The sequence below is a fragment of the Uloborus diversus genome, chromosome 2 (assembly GCF_026930045.1).
Source record: "Uloborus diversus isolate 005 chromosome 2, Udiv.v.3.1, whole genome shotgun sequence".
Classification (NCBI taxonomy): Eukaryota; Metazoa; Arthropoda; class Arachnida; order Araneae; family Uloboridae; genus Uloborus; species Uloborus diversus.
In genome coordinates this window covers 199008361-199035246 of record NC_072732.1, presented here as the reverse complement: position 1 = coordinate 199035246, position 26886 = coordinate 199008361, and the positions used below count along the sequence as shown (strand labels likewise).

Sequence of the window (26886 nt, the reverse complement as noted above, 5' to 3'; positions counted from 1 at the left end):
ATAATTACTTTTTAAGGTTAGGTTGAAAAACCAAGTTCGTAAATGCGAAATGTTTTATTTATTGCATAATTCTTTTTTTTTTTTTTTTTTTTTTTTGTCTGATTGAAAAATAATATAAAAATACTTAACGGATGAAAAAGTGACTCTTAAGTTTATCAAAAATTCAAGACATAAAAATAAAAATAATGTATGCGGATGTGTAAGTTCGCTATATAAATTCCCATTTTCTGTCAGATCTTTACCGAATTTGGAACAGAGGTTCTTTGATACTCAGGAATTAACATAAAGATTTTTTTGGAATTGAAAAAAAAAAGAAAAAAAAATCATAAAAGGTATAAATTTCAATTCTGAAACCTAAAATTGCTCTTCTTTACACGTTAAAAGGAAATTATACTTTTTTTCTTTTATTTAGAAGTAATTGTTCAATGTGCTTCACTTGATAGAACTTTTATTTTAGAGGAAGACTTTGCAACGTCGGGCGACGCAGCTAGTAGTATTGCATGATGATTGTTTTTTATATGTTAAACAATACGTTCAACTCATGATTGAAATGTTCATACAGAATTAAATTATTTCGCAGAAAAATAGTAGTTCTAGAGCAAACATTTTAAACTTTTGCAGAAATTTTCTAAACAAGTCATGTGAAAAGTATAGGAGAAAAAAAACCATTCGAGCAGAAAACTGGTGAAACAATTAAAAAAAAAGTTTTTTGAAGACAACTAATAATAAAATCAATCTTATTTTTCACAGAAACAGATGTTGCTGTACTTTTAACAAGTTTAGTTTTATGAGCTGCCTCTATTACTTGAAATTATTCTCTCCAAATTCTTCCAAATATATTAACTTCCTAAATTCATAACTTGAAATATGACCGGGTTCATTTTTTTAGAATAATGCTCGGCATTTTTATTCTACTACTTAATTAAGTAGTAGAATTAAAATGTCGATCAGCTGAACTATAAGTGATAAAGAGTTTGCGAGAAACAATATCCCATGTACTTTTCATTTAAAGCATCGTTTTTTCCTGTTATAAAAGATTATAGTCTGCTTATTTGCGAATGTAAGTTACTTATTACCCAGATTTTCCGGATTTTCGTTTTTCCGGATTGCCTTTCGTCCCAGTTAGTCCGGATAACCAAGGTTGTACTGTATCAAATCTATTTAAAATGAACTATTAGCCAGGTTCAAAAATATCCTGATAATTCAGGGAAACTTTGAGCCACACATGAGAAATAAGATGCAAAATAAATTAGTTCAACAAAAGTAGTACAACTTGAATGCTTCAAAATAAAACTAGGGTAGACCGACCAGTGAATAAACACTTAAGCAAAATTTCATTTTTCAAAAAAATCCAAGTATTTTTAAAAATTATAATATTTAATTCGTGGTAGTTAAAACATTATAATTGATGTATGTAAATGTGTAAAAAAAAATGCGGAAACTTAAATGGTACCGCTTCCGGTCTTTTTGAGTGTTTTATGTTAAATTTCAGATTTTCAATCAATATTTCAATTTTTTGTAATTTAAATTTAAAATATAAGAAGATAATATACCTTCTAATATCCCAATTATCAAATTTTAGGAGTAAATTTCACCCCACTAAAAGTGTCTTTTGCCGATAAGTAAATAAACAAATAAATAAAACATGGTTTCAATATTTTTTAGTGTTCTATTGATGCGCACAGTTTTAACCCAATCGGAGATTCACACTTGGGTAGGGTTACTTGTTAGTATTTAGCAGTACATTTAGGGAACAGTTTCGTTGAAACAAAAAGAAAAATGAAAAAAGCTGAGTTTAGCATTGTATTAGTTTTCTTTCTCTCGCTCATTCAAGTATTTGAAACTCCCTGTGTATATATGTAATTACGGATTGAAAAACGCTTTATACGATCAATGTCAAAAAATTATTTCAACAGATATTTAAAGTAATTGACTATTTGGTATCTGGCATTGTTTACGCTATTCTAACATTTTAATGCAAAGTTTTCTTGAGGAAAACTATTTTTCCTTGAAGTCCCATCTCGAATTCCTTCATTACTCGACTTGAATTGCTTCTTGTTTTTCAATGTTTTTCCGAAAAACATCAAATTTCTCCTTGAGAGAAACCAGGTAATACATGTGAGTTTAGGATCTGAAAAACAATGGAAATACTATTTCGAGGTTTCAGAAATAAAACAAACCACGCGAGCACAATTTTATTTTATAATTCTTCATATTTACCTTTTTCTAGGATATTTATTATATTACTATTTCTCTCCGGTTTTTTACCCAGTATAAAAATCGCAAACTACTCAAATGAATGCAGAGTTTGTATTATATATTTTATATAAAAAAATTAAATATATCGGAATCCTGAACTCACTTTTGCTGTGTTTGAATCGCGCATAATCTTTGTTCTTTTCGAGGTATTTTTTTTCTTTCTAAAATTAAAAAAAAGGTGAAGTTTTTGAAAGAAAGCACATAATAACCTTAAGTTTAATATTTTAAAACAAATAACAGTAGAAAAAACAACGTTATAACTGCATGAAATTGCAGACACGTGTTTCGGGGTTTCAAGAAACCCCTTCCTCAATGCAGAAAAGTTTGAACTTTTGGATGTTAAGTCGATGATTTGGGGTTTCAAGTAACTCATGCTTTGATGCAGAAAAAAAAAAGAGTCTTTGGACGTCAGCTTATCGGACCTTACATCCAAAAGGTCATATTTTTCTGCATTGAAAAAGAGAATTCTTTGAGACTCCAAAACACGTATCTGCAAATTATTGAAAATTTGTGTATTTACGACGATGTTTTCTCAATTGTTACTTTGTTACACAAAGATATTTATTCATTTCTGAAAAATGTTTTTCTTCGGAAGTTTTGGAAAGATAAAACGAAAAGGGAAATTTTAAACAAGAAATAAAAAGAATACGCGTTAACAAGTTCATTTTATTTTCTCTATACTTGCTTTTCTATAATTGAATTGATCTCTCAAATGTTCTAATCAGCAAGAAGTTGACAAAATAGTTTTAAATGCAAACAGTTTTGATTAATTATTTCAGACACCAGTTTATTAAAATTTAACTGAATAGATCATTTTAAGTTGTCCTTAAATCATTATAGTTTTCAAGGTTAATATTAGAGAATTTTTTCCCGTAAAACATGTCAAATGGCAGAAATAATTTTCCCATGTTTGAAATAGCTTCTGCCAGTTGAATTTAAATACTGATTAAATACAGTTTAATACTGATTTATGGGAGAGCAGCTGGGGCACGAGCCCAGTTTCCTCAACTTTTGGAGAGGCCCCAAATTACTTGTAAGAGACGAGTATTGGGTAAAACGTTAAAGCAAAACTCTTTACGTATTTTGGCCGATAGACATACAACGGAGGAAACTTTTTCCAAGCAGAAATAGTATAATGAGAGGCAAAATGAAATAGCCGCAAAAAGTGAAATGGTGAAATATTTACTCTGCTTCTAAGCACACCTATCTGGGAATATTTTAACTTTGTAGAAGCACATGTAGTTTGGTCCAATCAGTAAAAAAATTCTACCGAAGAAAAAAGCATATGATAGAACTGGCAATTTTCAAAAATTGATACTCATATTGTAATATTGTTATAAGTCAAAAATTACTTATGTTAGTATTTCAGGATGAAGTTCTAAAATTTAACGTTTTAAATATTAACTGAAACCTTCTGATATTTGGTGCAATATTTAGTTAGTGATTATTAAGCTTATTTGTACTTTAAATATTTTGTACACTTAGTCAAGTACATGCGGGGAAAAGGGAAACAGTTTAGTTTACTCATTTAATAATTTACTAAACCACATACGTACTCATTTATAAATTAATTCATTTACATTCTTTCATTTAGTAATTCACTTATTTATTTATTCATATACTTATTTTCTTACTCATTCACTCTTTTACTTACTTATTTATTTTTCTTCATATACTAATTCATTTATTTATTTATTCATTCATTTATAGCTTCATTATCTATTAATTTATTTACTCATTCTTTTATTTACCATTCATTTGATCAAAAACATTTTTTATAATCGAATAGAAAATATTTCATCTGAAAAAACTTTTGTTTTTCATTTTGCCCCATGAAAAAAAAATGAACATTTTCTACCTTTTTTTTTTTTTTGAAAGCGCAAATTCACTGCCAAAAATTCAAAATACTTTTTTAAGGCAAGTTCTATCGTAAAATACAATGATCTTACTTTATGTACTGTAATTTTCAAAACAAATTTCAAATTTATTCATTTCAAAAAAGCTCAGACATTTAACTATTTTATTTTGCTCCACGTTCCCTTATTTATAAAAAAAACTCTTGTTTTAATGTAACTGAAACTTATCAACTCTCTTTGGAGGGCACTAAATGACTTTGTGCCGAAGGCCCCAAGATTTGCAAATCGTTCTCTGCTTGTTTGTGTGTTTAATTATGTTATTTTTATTATTTTATTGTTTCCTTACGTTGTTTAATGTTTTACTTCTTGAGTTAAATCCTCTCTTCGAGGTTGTACACACAATGACTAAATTTACGGTTTTTGGAACAAAGAAAATTCTTTACAGATGCTGGAAATAAAAAAAGAGCGGTCCACACAAGTCTATTTTTTCTGCCTTTACCTACTTTTTACGAGGTTAGATTGGCCTTGTGGGTCAGTCGGTTGAACCTGTGGACGAGTTCATGTTGCGAAATTGACAACCTGTCTTAAGGTCTCGTCCTTCAAGAAAAGTAGGAGATTCGTCTTAAAGCTGGTGTTGCTTATTTATAAAACATTTTTTATGCTGTTTTTCTTTTTTTTGCTTGGAATACGAAGAATGCAGTGCTCACGGATCTGCATTAAAAAAAATCCAAGGTTGAAATATACTTTAAAAGCTTTTGAAAGATCAATTTGTTTAGTTTTTTGTTTGTTTGTTTCTCGCACGCGTGTGTGTGGGCTTAGTAATGGGGTTGTTTCCTTCAGTCAAAAGTATTACTTTTAGTCTCAGAAATTGATAGAATAAGCAAAAAAATAATAACATGGACCCAGAAAATACTTTTATTTTCCCAACAGTTTTTTTAAATAAATTTTTTTTTAATGTCCAATTTTTCAAACACGGCATGGTCTTCATGACGTCACAAATGAAATCCTTTGGCGCATTTTTCACTGCGTTTCCACGTCATGATAATCAAGCAGCGAATTAAAAATTGCCTCTACGATTGCTATCAACCATATCGTTGCCAGTACACGTGAGTAAATTAAACATTGTGCTCTTCTGAATGGCAACAGTGAATGGCATTTCATCATTTGTGATGTCATCGGCAGAAGCGTTAAACAATGAAAGCGCACCGATTTAAGTAATTTTTTAGAAATATTAAACGTAAACAAATTATTTAAAAAATTGTCAGATCCTATGTTTTTAAGTATACTCTTTCAGAAAAAAATACTTTTAAAATTTTGGAAACGACCACATTGTCAAAGAAGAGAACTCAGGTCACTGTTTCTTATTTAAATTTGCAATTAAAGTTTCCTATGAAAGTAACCACTAGCCACAGGCGGGTGTAAGTGCGGTAAGCTGGAGACGTTTCTGTGTATGGTAAATCAAACAATTTAACAAATAAAAATTGAAATAACTGTTTAATAAACAATAAAGATCATAATATTTGTTGTGAACAAGTATAATAACTTCGGTGTCAGGTCACTGGGGGACTAAAAGATATGCCGTGGCGACTAGTTTTTTAAATCTTCCGGAAGCCATGTTACACTGAAAACTCTGAAAAATAATATGTCTGTTTCTGGCTCATAAGACTTCATTTTTTTTTTCAGTCTTTGATTATAACAAAGGTGAAATTTCAAAAATAGCTATTACAATTGCACTCACATGTTTTAGAATTACAAGAAGCTTATTTTTTAACGCAAACAAAACTAGGCTGATGGGCAAAAATACATCTGACAGATGAGTTGTTGCTCAGAAGCTCTCCAAATCATCAATAAATTATTTCATATCCTCATACGTTAATTCGCAAATATCATAGGATTATGACCGACTAATTTTTAACAATGTTTGTAACTCGCTAGAAATACGAAGGTTGGAGGCTTGTTCAAAAAGAAAAAAAAACTATAATTTTTTTTAAAAAACAAAGTAAGCTTCAGTTTCGTTTGTCAACAATCCTCCAATTTCAAGTGAACATCAATGCCGTGTTTCTATTTTTAAATATATATAGTTTGCTTTTCATCAATGCCGTTTTAGTTTTATGATTAAAGATTAAGCTAAACTGGCAACCACGTAAGTGCGAAAAGTTTTGAGTTATTTCTTCGCAAAAACAAATTCATAGGTATTGTATCTCATGATTATATCTGACCCAGACAGCGCCAAGAAATCTTACTATCTTTTATAACAGAGCTATTAGACTAACGATTTTTTTGCTCAGGAATTTTTGTATGACTAATAATTGAATTCATCATATTACGGTTATGAGACTAGTGATAGTAGGCTAGTAAAAATAGTCTGTAATTATGCATAAAATGAAATTTCGTAAGTGTGATTACAAAGTATGACTTCTTTTAACAGTGCAATTTTTATTGATTCACAGTTTTGAATCAAGTATTTTCAGTGGAGAAAATTTGTAAAAACTATTTTTTCAATACACATCTTCACATTTTCTGTTAGTGTACTGAAATACAAATGCCTTACCGTTTCCCCCAGAACTGCACTGCTATAAACAAACACACACCTACAAACCTCTTATTGTGGTGTGTGTAGATGTAAATGTATGTGTATGCACACCCAATTATACAACTTCCGTTAATTACATTCTTTATCGCTGCAATGAATAAACAGAAAACATTACCTTTTTAAAAGCACTGAAAATGTAAAAAAACATTCTTACATATGTTTACAAACGACAACGAGTTCAGAAATAAACTTCGTGACTTAGCATTTGACATTTAAAAACACTATTGTCAAGATTGTTTATGACCAAATAAAAAAAACTCCTTAATTGCATGGAAAGGAAATATTAAGAAAAACAAAACCGTTCAGTCAAGGTTAGTGAGCTGAAAGAAAGTCTTGCCAGGGTAAAAAATATGACCAAATCTTCCTTTTTCTAAGGGTCAGCTCGTATGAATTACGATCTCATATTGGAACGTGTCAGGGAAGTATGAGGGAAAGGAGGTTCGATTTATTGTGCACTAACACAGTGGGATAAATTATAATTGCTTCGCAGCTGGAAATGTTATTTGTCCTTGCCAATGATCTTGACAGAAAACATTTGCAGGACAAGATTGTTTTTTCCTTCGTTCTAAATATTAAGTTTCACATTTTTTTTCTTTTTGCGTGAAAGATTAATATCGTTAAATTAGCACGTGTATACAGTCGACTCTCGCTACAAGGCGATCCGACTTACGCGAAATGGCTATAACGCGATTTTTTCCCCGGTAAAGAATTTTATTCCTAACGCGAATTCTTCACCCGCAACATGAAAATTTTCCGAAAGGAGTCGCGGTTTTTTCGTGAATGGACATTCATCTCTTTGGCATCACTTGAGAGCGGAAGTTCCCACACCGTACTAGTCTCAACATCGCTTATACAAATAACTACTCCTCATTTTTCATTTATTTTTTTCAGTCTATATGGGAAAGTTGATGAAATATAATCACATCTAAGAGCGCTGTTTCATTTAAAGTTTGTGAAGATAAAAAGAAAAAGTGAAAGTTTCAACAACTATAGTGCATTTGTTTTTCTTACTACATAATATACGTACTGTAGTGGTTTATTTTACGTCTTCCTTTCCCACTGATCATTGATTTTGTGCATCGTAGCAGTTTTTTATGTTAAATTAAACGGGTCTTTTTTTAAATACAATAAATAAAAACTCAATTTTTTATTTGAGAAACAGTAATGTAAAGTTAAGAAATGGTTTTTGACAGTTTGAGGTGGTGTTTACAAGTGTCTTTAATCGTATGAGTATATTTATAAAAGTTTTTACACATACCCTTTTCCACAACGCGAAATTTCAACTTACGCGAAGGGTCTTGGAACGCATCCCTCGCGTAAGTCGGGACTCGACTGCATTTTTACTTTCGTAGCGGTACCCGCACGGCTTTGCTTGCAGCAGAAAATCAGAAGATCATTTGTTTCCCCTGTGCACTGACATTTAACGTATATCATGCTCTTTGAATTTTTATTTTATTTTTCAATATCTCGACATATTCTTGGCAGAATTGAAAACTTATCAATACGACTACCAGTTGAGTAGCCGCTAAAAACAAAAACAACTGCATTTTTCCTAAAACAAATGTAAACGAAAATGGGGTCGTTTCGAAAATTTTAAAAGTATTTTTTCCTGAAAGAGCATGCTTATAAACATAGGATTTGATCATTTTTAAAATAATTTGACAAAGTATTTTTACAGATGCCAGCTCAGGCCTTAGGAATATTTTAAAAGAGGAAGAAATTTTTTCGCGCTTAAAACTTAAAAGGAGACATAATTTCAACATTTAACACTATTTAATCAACGTTACAATAGCGATATTTTTATGCTATACTGAGCATAATTCGAAGAAAAATGAGGAAAAAAAAAAGACGACTTTTTTTAACAGTTAAATGCGGTCGTTTCAAAAATTTTAAAAGTTTTTTTTTTCTGAAAGAGTATGTTTAAAAACATAGGATTTGATCATTTTTAAAATAATTTGACAAAGTATTTTTACAGATGCCAGCACAGGCCTTAGGAATATTTTAAATATTTTTAACAATTATTTTAATCGGTGCGCAGATTCAATTTCATCTTTTACGCTTCTGCAGATGACATCACAAGTGATGAAATACACTGATGCTATTAGCGCAGAGCACAATAATTAATTCGCTTCTTTACTCACATATACCGGCAACAATATGGTTGATAGCTCATCATTTTCAATTTCAAATTTTTCAATATAGCTCGACATTGTTATCAAATGATAGCCCATTTAAGATGTCACTTCCGCGAATTTGCGACCAACGTAAGTTGCAATTTTACTATCATCGGGCCTTAAGTAGTATAGCTTGAAACTTTGTGCACGTTTTTTTTTTTTTTTTTTATTGAACTGAACTTCATTGGAACAGTTCGGTTTATGTGAATGTAACATTTAATGTAATTACAATCAATTAATAATTGATCAAAAACCAAACCGTGCACTGTATAAAACTCTAAACGAAAGAAAAAGTAAAAAATTTTTCCTAGAATTTGCTTAAAATAGATATGCTTTTTTTCCGAAAAGAAATGGAAGATATTAAATCAGAATTAGTATTTATGAATCGATATCGTAACAATAAAATAATTTTCAATTTTGGTTACGTAATTTAATTATTATTTATTAAAAGTGTTAAAAAAACAATAGAGGAGAAAGACATTTTGTTATTTACAGATGCCAGCACAGGCCTTAGAAATATTTTAAAAGAAGAAAGTTTTTCTCGTTTAAAACTTAAAAGACATAATTTCAACATTTAACACTATGAAATCAATGTAACAATAGCGATATTTTAATACTATACTGAGCATAATTCTAGAAAAATGAAGAAAAAAAACAGAAGACTTTTTTTAAGCAGTTAAATGGGGTCGTTTCGAAAATTTTAAAAGTATATTTTTTTTCTGAAAGAGCATGCTTAAAACATAGGATTTGATCATTAAAATTTATTTTTTCAAAGTTTAATATTTTCTAACAACTATTTTGATTGGTGCACAGATTCAATTTCATTTTTTACGTTTCTGCACATGACATCACAAATGATGAAATACCATTCACTCAAAGTTTAATTCATTTCTTTACGCACATATACTGGCAACGATATGGTTGATAGCAAGCGTAGAGCGCAATATTTATTTCGCTTCTTAATTATCACAATCTGGAAACGCGTTAAACAGCTAGCGTAAGCATTCAGAGCGCCAGTGGAGTAGCGAGCCACAGTTCATCATTCTGACGTCACAAAGACACGCCTTACATGAAAAATCGGACATTTTAAAAGTTAATTAAGAATGAATGTTTTGAAAATAAAAAAAATTTTCTCGCTCCTGTTTTTTTTTTTTTTTTTTTTTTTTTTTTTTTTTTTTTGTTCATTCTATCGATTTAAGTAGCTAAAAGTAGTACTTTGACTGATGGAAACAAACCCATTATTTCAATTTAATTTCTTTTCAATTCGCAACTCCAGAGCTCTAATACACTACCCATCGCAACACATTTGTTGCGATGACTAACAAAACTACCGAAAAAAAGTAAAATATTACGTTCCACGGTTACTCTTTGGGTAAAGCATAGGCTGTTTGTTATGTGTTTTTGCTAACATGATTCATCATTCGATATCTCTAAATTTGCTATCAACAACAGAAAATCTCATATCCCTAAATGCCATTCTCAAGCTTCTCAAAATATTGCTATGTAGTTTTCTCGTGACTTGATTAAAAGCATCCCATTTAGTAGTTAATTTCTAAGTGCGTTCATGTTTAAATACAGAGTTAAAAATTCGATAATGTCCTGGCAGCCATTTTTAAGCACTTTCTTTTAACCCGGATTTTAGATTTACTGAAGGTGATCCGCTTGCGATCACACTAGTTATACGAGGTTCTAATAAAAAGAGCCATTCCACCGAAAATCCGCCATTTTGCACGCGACAGCAATTTTTACGCACATTCTTGCACGCGACAGCTAATTTTAATAAAAATAATAATTTCTGAAGATAATGAACACAATGTTTTGGTTTAGAAATCACTAATAGTTTTGTCATTCCATAAACAACAAAATTTCGTCTATTCGCAACTCCAGAGCTCGAATACGCTACCTTCCGGTGATTAACAATACTACCGAAAAAGGTAAACCATTCCTTCCACGTGTTTTCTTTGGGGTAAATTACAGGCTTTCGACAGTTTGTGGTGAATTGTAATTTCAGAAGAATAGAAAAGAAAGCTTCCCACAAACACGATGGAAAATTACTGTCAATCACTAAGCTTCGAAGCAAGTTATAAGTTACGGCATTTGTTTGTTCTACCTTTTTCATCCGGCGTTAGACAGTGGCTGCAACGTCCCCTATAGTTTATTGGAGTTGCGAATTGTCATTTAATTTGTAATTTTAAATAAACATATCCTAGCTGTCACGTGTGTGAAAAAATGTTCAACTGTGAAATAGTTCTACAATGAGTTTGTTTTAAGCGCATGATCAGAAGTGCCCAGACGGGTGGTTACGGGAGGTCAATGTGACCTCCGAAACATTTCGTTATTTGGCAAATTAATGTCTGACAATTCGGTTAAGTTTGGAGTTCTATTCGGCAAAATTATCATAATTCAGCAAAATTTGGAGTTCTATTCGGCGAGCTGAGAATTTCTCCCTTCCCAAAAATTTGGGTGCCCCTGCATAAGATAATGTTTTACTTTTTTTTGCCAATTTATGCATATTTCCCTGTCAGGCACTAAACTGAACGCAACATACAGTAAACCCTCGTTTTACGCGGGAGTTACGTTCCACGGAAATACCGCGTAAATCGAAACCGCGAAAATTGAGACTAATACTAGTGTTAAAATAGGGGTTTGGTTCCCTAGAAAACAAAATACTTCATTCTAGTTATGACTAATTGTATAATAAGCTTATTGTGTACTGAATTAGACTTTTATGCACAACATGCATAAAGAAAACATAAATTAATTTCGTGTTCTGTTTATAAAGAGGAGCTGGCTATGATAGTCTTTTGGCAGTCATTAAGAACTTCTCTCTGTAATTCTTTGCAGAGCATTACCGCATCCATGATCACTTGCGTCATTTTTATGATAGAAACTTCATTCACTAACAAATCGGAAAGATTATTTCTATTGTCTAGGAATGGCTCAAAATTTTCCCTGTGAACGTTTTTGGTTGTGTGTCACCGATGTCGGTATCCTCGTTGATTTTGGTCTCCTTTGTCAGCCCTAAAAGCTCTTCTTCCAGAGAGTTCTGAACTGTGTGAGTTTAATAACTTTACCTCTGGAAAGAGCTCTGGAACCAATCGCATGAAAAGGTCTCCAGTGGCTCAAGCTCGATTATTAGCACGCCAAAATGCAGTTGATTAAGCGTAATTTGAAACCTTTAGGAGTTTGGATTTTGAAAGAAGGGGAAAATTTTACTTATTTGCATTGCCGCATCCGCGTAAAACCAAAACTCATCTCCGTAAAATAAATTAAAGGTGTCAAATCTTAAACAGCGTATAATCGAAACTGCGTAAAAAAAAAAACCGGCGTAAAACGAGGGTCTACTGTATTTATTAAGTCAATGAAGTTCGTAACTCGCATTCAATAATGTCATTTGAACGATGTTCTATTGCTTTAAAAATTTGCGTTCAAAAGGGTGACAATTTTCTCTTGAACAAAATTGCTATCTGGCATGGCAGACGTCAGTTGACTAATTTAAACCACAGAAGAAATAAAACGCATGACCAAACACGCTAACAGGTACTAAAACTGCGAAAAGAAGTACGCTTTAACACGCAAGGTAAAAGTAAATTTACATTTTTCAAGTTTCCGTGCGTGATTCCAAGCTATTCACATTTCATTAAAAATAAAACATCTTTGCTATAAATAATATTGTGTTGCATGATTGTCTAAAATTATGCTAAATCGCAAACGCTCATTTTCCAATAGTCACTACGTAGAAGGTTCTAGCGCTGTTGGTTTGCAACATGCGGACAATTTGGCTCAATTATTTTAATAAAAGCAGTGCAACCCTTAGGTAGATTTTTTTTAACTAAATGTTTAAAACTTCCCTTTTGGACTTTATAACATCACAAGATGTCTGTCATTTATGAAATTACTCAGAATATTACAGTGTAAGGAATAGCTATTTCAACTATACTTCAAAAATAGCTATACCATACAGTAACTTCAGAACTATTAAATGATTACTGAACTGCAAACAATATTGCCCACATTTTTATTTTTTAAATACAAAACACTTATTTTATATGTTATCACGACAGTGCAGCACTGAACTTTATAGTTTTCTGTTCAAATATACTACTAAAAACTTAGAAGTTGTGCAAAGTTAATCAACCTGACTCAAAGTTACGCTAAATAACTGTACAACTGCTCTTTTGCGCGTTTCGACGCTGGTGTCTTAAATTGAGTTTTCTGCATAACGTTTATCACTTAGTAGCAGATATTGTTTATCATTACAGTAGAACATCGAAAACCCGAAGTGTCGAAAATCCGACACGTCAAGAATCCGAAACTTCAAAAATCCGAACTTACTCCCATGAAGTTTTAATAACTTTTTGAAAAGACTTACTTCTTATTACGTTTTGCTAGAAATTGATTTAAATATTGTAGCGTTGTACTGTATTGGTATGTGATGTACATTCATATTGTCTAACCACGTTGTTTGATTACATGACATACTGTTTTCCTAAACGGTATTTTCTTGGTTATTTTCGAAAATCCGAACAATCTGAAAATGTGCACGACCTGTGGTCCTAATTAATTCTGATTTTTGACTTTCTAATAGTTTTTATAACTTAGTAGCACATATTGTTTACTTAGCAGCAGGGCTTAATTTGCATAGGAGCTACGAGAGCTCAGTTCCTTGACTTATTTTCAGTTTTGTGTGAGGTTTCAAGTACAGTGAAACCTGTGTAAGTTGACCACTTACGGTGCACTACTTAAGTGGTCAACTTTAACAGGTGGTCAACTAACAGATGTTGATTTATATGGTAATGGCTGATTCCGTGATTGATAAAAGTGGTCAACTTCGACAGGTGGTCAACTTACAAGAGTGGTCAACTTCACAGGTTTTACTGTATTAGACGGATTTGTGACTAAATTTTGAAGACTCCGGTTTTTGCGCTTCTTCTGATAGAAATTAAACCCTCCTTACTAGCAATTACTCTTATTCAGAAAAGTAACACTATTACAATGGGGATTTCATGATAGTTTTCCTACAAGAATATGTTTTTGATATGTAAGGCATTTTATGATGCACTTACTTTAGTACGAAGTATTAGCTATGACCGGCTAGAGCATGGACGTACTTTCTACTTCCTGTCCTTGTCTTTCCTTTGTGTGCATGTATTGTTGTGCTGTGAATGGTTGCCTATCCTATAAACGGGTCCTTATGGCATGTGTGTACTGTGGAAGTCGGACTTCACGCCAAATTACGGTGCAGTTGGAAAAGTGAAGCAGCGCACCCCAAATGCCAGCCTAGCTGGCACAAGACAGCAACAACATTAGCTTTGAATAATAGGAAATAAAATGAGTTACAGACCAAGGGTTTGTAAACTTTTTTAGTCAAGGGGCACATTGTAAATTTTTGGAGGCTAGGTAGCCCAACATTCCGACAGTATTTCAGTTCAGCTGGTTTAGTTAACTCTAGCCCTCTTGTACATCCACGTTTTTTTTTTTTTTTTTTTTTTTCTCACAATATGGGTTAAGTTTTTTACAAATGAGGCAGTGAGAAGCAAAGGGATGCAAGTGGTAAAATTAAAAATCTTGAGATAACCAACGCAAATAGTATGGAAACCTCTCCTCTGTCTTGGGGCAAGAGATAGTACTAATAGCCATGGTAGGTGCTGCTGTATAGCATGATTTAGAAAAAAATTCAATGGTAGCCTTCCTAAGACGTTGTCTTTAAACGCGTTTTACTCGAAACTTGAAGATGCCCACTTACATCCCTTTGCTTCTCACTGCCTCAAACGTATGGTAAACTAAATATCATAAACACCAATCAAATTTACTTATAAATGACTATCTTATTTTCATAAATGTATTTCTATTCAGTAAATTCTAATTCCTTTTTCTCTTGACAGGAATCGTAAATTCGAGTTTATGCCAGCTCCAATCGAAGTGGAGCGTAAGCGTCAGCGATTGCAGTGCGTCACAGACACCTGCTCCACCCTCTTCCTCATCCCGGGCATCTTTATCGCCATCGTGACACCGATCTCTTTGATTCCGATGTTCATCCTACCCCTCACGTACTACATCCCTCTCATCCTCATCTTCATTTTCTCGGGATGCGTGGCTGTGGTTTCGTTGGCTCTCTCGGGGTTGACTGGAAATGTCGTCTGGCACTACGACGCTAATAAAAACAGATTGAGACCACGGTTCCACTGTGGAAGGGGACCCTTGTTGCACTTCTGGGGGAATGGATTCTATCCATCGAAAGAAGACAAGCAGCCGTTGCAGGACGACAAGGTTGTATGACAGGACTTTGCTTGAGGTGACTTCACAGTTGCTCTGATGGAGGTACAGCCAACTGACACCAAGATAAGTTGGTGAAAGTTACATCTACCTCTGAAACAAGCTAATCGTTTAAATTGTCAGTAGTACTTATTTTCAAGTATCTGATAATCCAAGATAACCAGCTGCTTACAGATTCTAAGATATTTAATGCAATCCACAAGACTCCCTCGTTGTAACTATGTGTTGGCCTAAGAATGAATAGAACATATCTTTGTGGAGAAGAGACCCTTATATGCAAAGTTGTCGGCTTATTCGTTTGTTTTTTATCTAACTGCTTTATGCCAAGTTTGATTGGTTAAAGAATGTGTTCTACATCTATGAGTAACTGATCTTTGCCCAGTAAATGAAAAAAAAAAAATCGGGACTACAAATTTGCATGACACCCACTTTGCAACAAAGTCCGTGGATCTTGTGTCTGTGCAGTAGTCAAGCTACTGTTCAAAAAAAAACTTTCGTCAGAGTTTTGTACTATTTTTAAGTAGATCTTCTACACTTTCCTATGAATATAAATTATTTAGAGATCTGCAACAAGTGTTTAGTGATGTCCGAAGCACCAATAAACATATTCTTCTCGGCTTTATGTTGTCATCGCAAATGATCTGACTATTGTATAAGATGGTGTCGATTACAATCCTGAAAGACTTATTGGCTAAAAGACGAAATTCAGGAAAGTAACTATGCAAAACTGAAAGTTTAGTTTTTTGGGATATGCTGTAAATGTAAAATTCGTTGTTTCGAACAGTAAGGTGCTTCAGTATTAATGGTCTTACGTTGTGTTTGACATACTCTCTTTAGTAAGGATAAAATATTTTAAACCTTTAAAAAATAGACGTTTAATACCATCAAAACTCCACATAATGTACCTTATTCTTATGTTGGAGAAAAATCCGAGTTTGTAAAATGTTGTTGCTTACAAAATTAAGAAAAATTATCCTTTTTACTTTAATGTGTCTTAAAACAATCTCATAAATATAAAAGTGTTAAATTGGCAGTTGGTTATGAAAAATATGGTGAACCACAGAAAATTTGGCGAAATTTCTAAGCAAATTTTATCTTGAACCACAAAATGCCTGAAAAGGTGGAAACTATTCAATAAGAAAGCTTATTTTTTTGGTTTTTACGCAGTCATCTCAGCTGCCGGTAAAAAACCATAAATTTTACGAGATATTAAGTGTAAAAAAACGCATTTCGTCCTTTAAGGGACGATGAGCTACATTTGAAAGTCCACAAAATTGTTAACTAAACTATTTGGTCACACTTTTTTTTTAAATCTCTCAAAACACTATTAGAAACTGTTACTCAACTAAGACCTAGATTGTTAAATATTTGATAACGTTTCTGTGTTCAGATATTTTGTGTGTGGTTTAATTTGATTATAAAATGATTCAATTGTAGACTAATGTTTCTACTAGATACTAGAAACTCGATGCCAAATAATTAGCCTTTCAAAACACTTTACTGGTCCTAACAGAATTTTGGTACAACTTTCATACATGTTTATATCCTTTCGTATATTTGTGTGATCAACTTCTTTTGTCCTTTTTCGCTTAAATAATATTTATTGTGTGCGTATGACATCTATTTAGCTGTGCTATATGGAGTCGAATTTACTGTGAGTCGAATAACTAAATTACTCAATCATTTTATTTTTATCTTAAAAATTTACCTCGTCCGAAGTTAGATTTTTCCAAGATGAAATAATTATTTGTAGCATTAATATAACTTACACAATTACCAAAGAAAAAACAAATTTTCAAAAACTGTTTCTCATGTTGTAATGTTGAATAGCTGATTTTTTATAATAGTGTAATTTTATTAGCATTGAGTTATTAACCCAAAATAGAATTTATCAATAGATATATCATCAGAAAAGATAGAAATACATTTGTATCAAGCGCTTAGATATTGTAGCTGAAAAATATTTTGAGCAAAATTTTCTTCTTGGCACAGTTTACGGTTCAAATGTTGGATATCAAACACTCGATACAATCGGATTTCGCTATAACTTAATGTTGTGTTGTGTTATTTTATTTTAAAACTATGTACTGCATTGTGAGATCTTGTAAAATGACATTGATAAGTGATTTATATCTGCCAAAAAGATTTATTTTACGAAGAATGGCCTGGACGTTTGTGATAGAAGGTTTGATGTCATGCTTCCTGAAAATTTTTGTATATTATAATGCTGTGTTGTATTAAGTTATTATTTAATAAAATACTTGTTTAATAACGGCTCTTTTATTGCTGCAACTACATTTTTACTACTAATTAATTTCAAATAGGTTTTATTTTTTGCGCTTAATATAACTTAATAAAAGTAGAGTTTAATTGAAAAACAGAAGCAGAAAATGATATCCAAAATATTTAAGAAAGCCTCACAATGTTCAACAGTTAACAAATGCAAATATTTTTTAAATCTTTTGTTATTCATTTTAAATTCATTATTAAATAACTTGGAACACACAAAATTCAGCGACTTTCCTAAAAACATAGGCAGACTTTAAGACTTCAGTTTTCGAAAACGGGGTCTCGACGGCAAATAGCTAATGTGTCCAAAAACATGTTTTACTGTGCTCTTTCGACGCTACTTATTTGGAATTTTTCACTGATTTCCCTTACGTATGAGGCAGTGAGAAGCAAAGAGATGTAAGTGGCAAAATTAAAAATTTGGAGATAACCAGTACAAATAGTAGGGGAACCTCTCCTTTGTCTTAGGGCAAGAGATAGTACTAGTAGACCTGGTTGTTGCTGCTATACAGCATGATTTAGAAAACAAAATCAATGAAAGCCTACCTAGGAGCCAATCTTTAAACGCGTTTTACTCAAAACTTGAAAATGTCCACTTACTTCCTTTTGCTTCTCGCTGCCTCATATGGTTTTCTGCAGGGGCGTGCACAGAGCTGGCAGTAATTGAAGTACCACTATACCAGGGAGCCTCGGGGGTTAGATAACCCCCGGAAAAGGGGGACAGGGTAGCGAGGAGACGAAATTATTTGAGTTCAGGAAATTGGTGACATCTGAATTTTTTCAAATGCAACTTAAATACAGAGAGGGGATTTTTAAAATGGGGAAGTAAGCGAGTCAAAACTAATACAGAATTGGAAATATGAACCTAATCGTAAGCATAATATTCATTCAAGAATGGGGGGTTTGGGGGTTGCTCCCCCGAGAATTTTACGAAATTTTAGTCTTTAAAAATGCATTTTAGACTATCTTTGGTAATGTTAGGGGGAAAAGGTTAGGGATGCTTCCCCCACCCAGTTTTCGAAATTGAAACTTTTAAAAGCGCAGTTGCTATCTCTGATTATGTTGAGAAGTGGGGGGATAAGGGAACAAGCCCCCCCCCCCCCCAAAAAAAAAAAAAAAAAATTGCCCGAAATCGTTGTTCTGATATTGCAATTTTAAACAATCTTTGATAATGTGAGGAGGAGAGATTCGAGGGCTCTCTCTTGGAGTGTTTTCGAAAATGATCGTAGAACTTAAAACGAAGTTTAAGATGATCTTCAATGATGTTGATGAGAGAAGAGAGCTCTCTCAGAAAATTTTCGAAATTAACTTTTAAAATGCAATTTTCAGGATCTTTGGTAATGTTAGTGGGCGAAAAAGTTTGTGGACCGACCGCCTCGGTATTTTCCGAAATTGAAATTCCAGAAATGCAATTGTAGATGATCTTCAATGATATCAGGGAGTTTGGGTGCTCTCCGCCGGAAATTTTTTTGAAATTGAATCTCTGAAATAGAGAATTCCAGGGAACTCTTCCCTGGAATTCTTTCAAACTCAAAAGTTTCAAAAAGGCTCCCTTTGGCAACGTAAAGTGAAAAGCTAAGTTTCTCCCCTTAAACTCTTGAAACTATGTTATTTTCAATGCTGACTTAGAGTCATGTTTATCTCGATTATGTTTGGTGATCAAATTTTATCTACCAGTCGAATAGCGACAAATTTTCTTCTGGGTGGAGCAAATGAAATTTCTGGCTACTCCTTTGGTTGGTAGAATTCGTTCGAATTGAATTTGATCAATTATGTTAGAGTTGAATATGCCCCTGAAATGATGTTATAATTGGACTTCAACTTGGTGAACAATTGGACGACAACAGTTTTCCTAGGTATTGTTGCTACTTTGTTATTTCAGTATGATTTTTCAAAAAAATTACTTGTGGAATAAAATTTTGTGAAAATTTGATTATTAAGTTGATTGAAAGTTATTCAAAGTGACTTGCTTTCTTTTGAGGGCATATTCAACTCGGGTTGTACTCAATACGATGGAATTCTATCCGCTTGTAGCGTAGTGAGAAATTTCATCTGGGTAAGGCAATTCAAATTTCTGGCTGCGCAATTGGTAGATACAATTGATCGTATTCGATTCGATCGAATGCTGTTTGAATTGAATGGGCCTCTAAGACTTACATTAAAAATAATAGTTTAAAAAACTAAAAATACACGCTTTAGTAGCAAAATGAACTAAAAAGTTAAAAATAATCTTTGGATGACAAGTATATAAAGTAATTGACCAAACACTTAATTTTACTGCAATAAAAAAAGCGTGAGGGGTTGCCTATTTACATTTTTTCATAGATAACAAGTGGAAGAAATTTAAGGCAACTGATAAGAAGCCCCCCACGTTTTTTTTATTACAGTAAAATTAAGTGTTTGGTCAATTACTTTATATACTTGTCATCCAAAGATTATTTTTAACTTTTTAGTTCATTTTGCTACTAAAGCGTGTTCTTTTAGTTTTTTAAACTATTATTTTATTTTTTACTTTTTAGTTCATTTTGCTACAAAAGCGTGTTTTTTTAGTTTTTTAAACTATTATTTTATTATAATGGAATGTATCTTAGTATTCTACTGCATTATTTGCATCAGACATTTTGAATGCTTTCTGGTAAATTCATGTGCAAACTTTGTTACACTTCGCAGCTCTGATTTGTACGATGTAAGTAATTTTAATAAGCCACTGAATATTTGTCCAAAGGAAAGTTGAACCCACAAACATACAAGTTAAGCTAATAAAAGCGTGTTAATTAGAATAAACTAATAACTTATCGTTAATAAATTAATTTGATTATAGAACATTGCATTGTCATCGGGTCTGAGGTTGCATTCCAAATTTTAAAAGAATCCGATCACAAAAAGTGGGCGAAAATTGAGTTGCAAAATTACAAATTTAATTTCGGTGTAGACGGGATTAGAACGGACGCCCAATGATTCCCGGAGGTGGCCGTCAGCAAAGACCCGCGCCTTAGACCGCTCGGTTACGAACGCTCATAAAGTGCTGGAATGTACTAACAGTAATAAGCCACTAGCTCTTAGTCCAAAGGTGAGTTACTCACAAACACACAAGTGAAGCTAATAAAAGCGTGTGAAAAAGGTTCAGATTTGTTTGAATTACAGAATTATCCGGGAACCAAAAAACCGGGAAACCAGATAAACGGCAACTCTTTGCCGACTTTCCGGTTATTTTTAAAAGATACGCATTTTCTGCATTTTTTTTGAAAAACTAAGCTTTTTTTTTTTTTTTTTTTTGAAATACCTAAAAGAATATAAACAGTTTCGTAATAAATACCATACTACTCATGTGTAACTCGGGAAAATATTTACAAAAACGATCTTACAAAAACGAAGCGGGACAAAATTTCCGAAATATATTCTTGAATTAAAAAGTACTTCACACGTAAGTCTGAAATTTTCGTGTTTTAATACAACTGAAAACTAAAGAGATGAATATCGTCCTCTCAGAGCAGCAGTAGGATATCATCTCTGTGTTATTTCTGGGATTAGATTTCTAAGTGTTGCTCTGAGGCGACGATATTGTCCCATTCTAATGCAATATTTTATTGAATGGCCTTTAATCAAAGCCGTTTAGAGCGTAAGTGACGTCGCGAAAGTGCGGGAACCGCCAAAAACCGGATTCGCTAACTTTCCGGATTGTTGATCGTAGAATCTAGAAATCGTTCTACGCAAGATTGTTAATGAGGCTGCAAGAACTCATAAATCAAATTTATATTGACAACAACTTAATGCAAAAGCAATAGTTATCAATAACTAAAAATCGCAAACACAAAACCTGTACAAAAAACATTGAAAAAAAAAACCGCATTCATAAAACCAATATCGTTTACACACTATAGTAGAAAAATCGCACATTTACGTTCAAAAACTTGTTCCCCCCCCCCCCCTTGATTTTCTTTCGTTTTAAAACACCGAAAAAGTTTTTTTATTTTATTTATTTACTAGCTTATTACCCGGCGTTGTCCGGGTGCTTCTCAATGCAACATATCATTAGATAATTTAATGGATGAATTCTATCTAAATGACAGTAAAAAACTGCATTCACATCACTCTAGGCTCAAATTTTCAAAAGACTGTAAATAGCACAGAAAGTTGAGCATTTGCAGGAAAAATAGCATCAAGTAAAAACGAAAAAGCATGAGACATGTTATCCCGGATTCTGTCAACGATATTCTTTGCTTCTGCCGTGTCCACTGGCACGTTGTCTGCGGTTGAATCAGACGGGCGGTACATCCTATGTCTTAATGCAGAGACAAATGATTGTCTTGCATATCTTGTGCGACAACCTTTTGCGTGGTGCTTCGAATACGAAAACCGTTGTGCTGCCTTTGACGGTTTTGTATACCTCAAGACATTAAAGCATGCTATAGTACTCTTCACATACATTTTATTCTGGGGAAAAAAAAATCTTGGAGTGTTTTCCTAGAAAGAGTCGTGAATAAATTTAAAGGCTTTTATCACTTACAAATATATGCAAAATATGCCACCGTTACAATATTTTCAGATATGAAAATCATCCTCAATGGCCCAAAAGCTAAACAGATAGTCCACACAGGAAATAAGGAATTCGGTCATTGTTATTAATAGCCGTTAACATTTCGTTTTACGGATAATTGGCGATGTTTTTACTTTCAAGATTTCACGTGTTAGGTAGACTCATTTTATAATTTTTCTAATTGTTCAGGAATGTAAGCACATTCCGTAGAAAACGTTCACTTAGTATAAATAACTTGACAAAATGTGTCTGTTTGCCCTTTCCGTGGTGATTTAATAGCATGCCATGGAGTAATATTAGATAAGTGTAAATTGCATAAAAAGACGTTCGTCAACTACATTTTATTTCCTATATTTATGTCAAATTTCTATTTTTGTAGGTAAAAATGACAGTTAGATATTAATATTGGTGTCTTGCAACGATTCAAAACTTGTCTAGCTTGAAACTTTATTTCAAATTTTTAAAACCTCACACTTGCCGTAAATGTTGTACATGATAACTCAAACTGATGCAGGTAGTAAGATCACTTATTTAAGTTTGCTGCTCTGAAGTATTCCTTTGAGAATATCAAAATTTTAATTTGCAGAGTCACAGTTGTCATTAGGGGTAGGAATGGTTCCACTGAATAATAGTTGCCATAGAAACTGTTACAGTTATTATTTTAAGATGCATAAAGCATTAAAAATGGAGCATGTGGACGCGAACTTATGGAATGAACTATGTAAAACCTGTCAATTGAACTGCCTTATAGAGAAAGAAATAGGAGTGCACATTTTGGTCACTATCCGCGTCATTTTTTTTAAGTTACTTGCAAGCCATGAAATTAAAAGAAAGAAAAAAACCGTCTTGTTTCTACTTACAACTGTATAATAGACAATTCTTTTGTTTATGTTTTACAAAAGCTTGTTTCACATTCTGTTCCCCATATCCGCAGCTTCAAAACGAAGGAAATGTATTTCCACGTTTAAAAACGTAATCCAAGTACTAAAAAGTTAAATTATTCAAAATTTTCTAATTCTTAAATTTAACTCAAATCTTGCTCCTAAATACAGTTCTTAGCCCCCCTTCCAGCAGCAAAATGAAATACGTTTTTGAATGAACCCAATCTTAAGCATTCAACATAAAATTATCTATATGGGAAATAGGTAAATTTCACATGCATTTAAAGTACTTAATCGCCTGCCCTTCTGACTTATTGATCGTGATACAGAACTTAAGTCTCACTGGAGATTTTAATTTCTTGAAGTTTAAAGAATGATGTATTGCGATTAGCGGATATACGTGAGATACAAATTGTTTCACCTTATCCCTCCACTGCATAGGCGGATTTAGAACCGAGTTCCTGGGGGGGGGGGGGGGCAGGATTTTTTTTTTTTTTTTTTTTTTGGAGCAACATTTTTATTGCCCCCCACTCCCATGTTTTTGTCTGTTTCCTGTGATGCATAAGTCCATGCTTTACTTTTTTGTGTGTCGTTTTCATTAATGTGTGTTTTCATGCTGTCCTTTTTTAATTGACTTGAAGAGAGGGAGCTAGTATCAAGAGAGTGACGCAAGGCTCTTTTTTAAGTGGGAAATAGAATATCTCCAATTTTAGGGGGCCGGGGGTTTCTCCTCCGGAGGGAATTTTGTAAAATGTATTTCAAATAATATGTTACAAACGTGAGAATCATGATTTTTACATTTTTAATACAGGATGTGGCAAGAAGCTGCATTTGACATATTTTGGCTTTCCTCCCCCCTCTACCATTTGTCAGAAATTTTAAAATTTAAGGTTTGTAGCCACACGTTTCCAAATATTCAAGGTTTTCAAGCACTTAAAAATGAAATTAGTTTTTTCAAGCAATTTTTTAAGAGACGAATCATTAATTTTTTTTTGGGAGTTAGGGACCCACTTCAAAGCAGGGGCCCTAAGCAATAGCTTGTTTATCTTATAGGCAAATTCGGCCCTGTAATTCACTCTTACCTGCAGATTTTTGCTTGATTTTTTTGTAATTTTTACGAAAATTCGTCAGTTTTTACAGTTAAAGGATTTTTACGATTTTACCAATCTTTATAAGGTTTTTATAGACTTATGAAATTTCAGCAAATTTTTCCAAAACTTTTGATGACTCAATTATTTAGATTTCAATAATGACAAGGACTGACTCACTTAGACTTAGATTATTATGACTTACCTTACTTTTTAAACAGTATTTATAAAGTAAGTAAAACTGTACTCTCCCTCAAAGTAAAAAGATTCATTTAGTCAGAATACTCATATAACTGAAATTTATTCAGTTTACGATAGTGTTTATTTTCTCTCTCTCTCTCTCTTAAAAAAGAGAGAGTGAGAGAAGGAAAAAAAAACTATGTTTTTTAGAATTTCTCAAAAGGCCAATTAATCTACTAAGAACATAAATATTATGCACAAATATACTTTAAATGTGGACACAAATCATAACGAGTAGATCGTTCTGTTAGTACGAATGTGGGGGGGGGGGAGTTTTTCCCCTTTGCTTTAGGTTCTAATTTGTTAAAATAATCGTCAATTATTATAAGTGTTGCAGCTTAATGTTTAATATTTAATGCTCGTTTAGCCTATATTTTAATTCATATACTTGCTCCAGGACCGCGCCAAGCCTGATCGGCGCCGTCGTACAAATGTCTTTTGAGCACGCTTATGCTCTGGCGCTCGAGAAAAATGTAGTTAACACCTGGAGGGAGGTTTTGTAGAAAAATATAAAATGAAAAAAAAAAAAAAAAATTGGCATTTAGTTTATAAAAACATAATGCGTGAATATTTAATTTCGTACGGTGTACGTTTTTACTTCATATCTCGAAATTATTCCGAGTTCAGCTGCTCCTCTGATATGCTAATAATGTGTTTTGGAAGAAGAAAATATTTTAATATCTAAGTCAAAGCCACTTTGAATATTTATCTAAATCTCTAAGTGATAAACAATTAACAAAACTTTTATGTCTGTCAAAAGATGACAACAGGAGCAGTAGCGCAACTAGAAAATAGTTTTTTTTTTGGGGGGGGGGGGGCGCAAATTGAAAAAATTTGTCTTTTACCGTCTTTGGTGGTGTTATGGAAGAAAAAGGTACAAGGAGCTCCACGGAAATTTATAGAAGTTGAACCCTTTAAACGTAATTATAGACCATATTTTTTTGACGTTAGAATAAGGGATGGAACTCAGGGATTTTTCGGTTTTTTCAATAGACAGAAATCAATTCCTTTTCTTTCCTCCAATTTTTCGAAATTGAACTTCCAAAAACGCAACTGTAGACAACTTTGAAGATTTTTACAAGGAAGAAATTCTGAAGCTTCCCCCTGGAAAAATGCTCAAAATTCAAGTCCTAAAAACCTAAGCAGTATTCTAAGGTATTAAGAGAAGTGGTTCGAGTATTCTAACTTAAAGTTTTCGTAAGTCATGTTTGAAAAACCTAATTTTTGATTATATTAAACGAAAGATGATCGAAAGGCCTTGCTCGAATATTTTCTGAAATTGAAGTCTTAAAACGTGATTGTAAGACAATATTTGGTATCATTAGGACTGGCAAGCATTCGAAATTGAAGCTCTAAGAATGCAATTTTAACTGATTTTTGAACTCGGTTTCAAGCAATGTTGTTTCAAATTCGTGAGCTTTCGCAAAATTTTGCGAAATTGAAGATTTGAAAAGGAAATTTGAGATGGTCTGCAATGCTGGGGGAGAGGGGGGAAGGGCATTTTGAAAACTATATTTTTAAGCGAACTACAAAAATAATAATAATAATAATAACAAGGAAAAAAGAAAAGAAATAGGACGGAGTGGGAGTAGTTGATCACTTAGCTGAAACTTTGCTTTCCAAAAATGTGTTTTCCCCCCTTTAATAGTAAATATTTTTGAAAAACATTCAACTAAGCATTCTGTAGGGGAGGGGGCACGGGGCGGTGCAACCAGAAGGGTGCCTCTTTCTTTAATTTAAACATAAATAATTGATGAAAAATGCTCAACCTTGTGAAATTACAGACATAGCGAAATAACATTCATGGCTCCACACATGAAGAAAAATGCTAATGTTTGCATTTATTATCATCATGTGCTTTCAGTGTAAAAGATTGCGCTTTTGAATAGTATATTTAGACACAACAAGGCAATAATTTTTCCTTTAGATAGGCAGCAAGGAGGATTGCTTGTTTTAATGAGCAGTACAATTTCACTGCTACTTTTATTCCGAAAAGTTCAATTTTATTTTTTTTAGTTGGAAATTTTTTTCCTCTAGTTGGAGCATTTTTGATTGGTAGACCTCGGCGCCTTTTTGACTCTGGCGCCGTTGTGCGCCGCACGACCTTGCACATAGGGACAGCGCGGCTCTGACTTGCCCAAATGGTTTTTAGTCCAAAATAGTGAATTTAGATACATTTTCAGCACCCCAGTGACAGCTGTACCATTTGTAGTTAATGTTTTTTTTTTCCTTTTCTTTTCTCCCATCAGAAAAGGAAATTCGCTTTTCTCTTCATTTTCATTAAACTATTCAAAAAAGAAAAAGTCATGATTTTTTTTGTTTTAAGATTTTGGAAGATGTGTTGTTACTTTTTAAAGTCTTCCCAAAGCTGGGGGGCATTGCCCCCTATGCCCCCCTATAAATCCACCCATGCCCTTCTGAACTATTCAAAAAAGAAAAAAAAATAATAATATATATTTTTTAATTTTTGGAAAATGTGTTGTTACTACATAAAGTCCTCCCAAAACTGGGGGGGGGCATTGCCCCCCTCTGACCCCCCATAAATCCGCCCATGCTCCACTGTGAACAGAGTTGCTTTTATAACACTGATACGTATCCATTTTTATCTTACAGCATTTTTTCAATGACGGTTGAATTACTTAGTGGTAGTTACAAACAGTAATATTTTTCGATTGTTTACAATAAAAGTTATC

At 32.9% G+C, this 26886-nt stretch overlaps 1 protein-coding gene across 1 annotated transcript in view; it reads left to right on the top strand.

The window, feature by feature from the left end:
- LOC129216754 (uncharacterized) overlaps positions 1-17423 on the top strand; it is a 174281-nt gene extending 156858 nt beyond the window's left edge. Inside the window, exon 11 of the mRNA XM_054850971.1 lies at positions 14768-17423. Within this exon, the coding sequence (XP_054706946.1) occupies positions 14768-15161 (394 nt within the window). The 3' untranslated portion in view covers positions 15162-17423. The remainder of the gene's footprint in view (positions 1-14767) is intronic.
- Positions 17424-26886: the final 9463 nt, after the last annotated feature.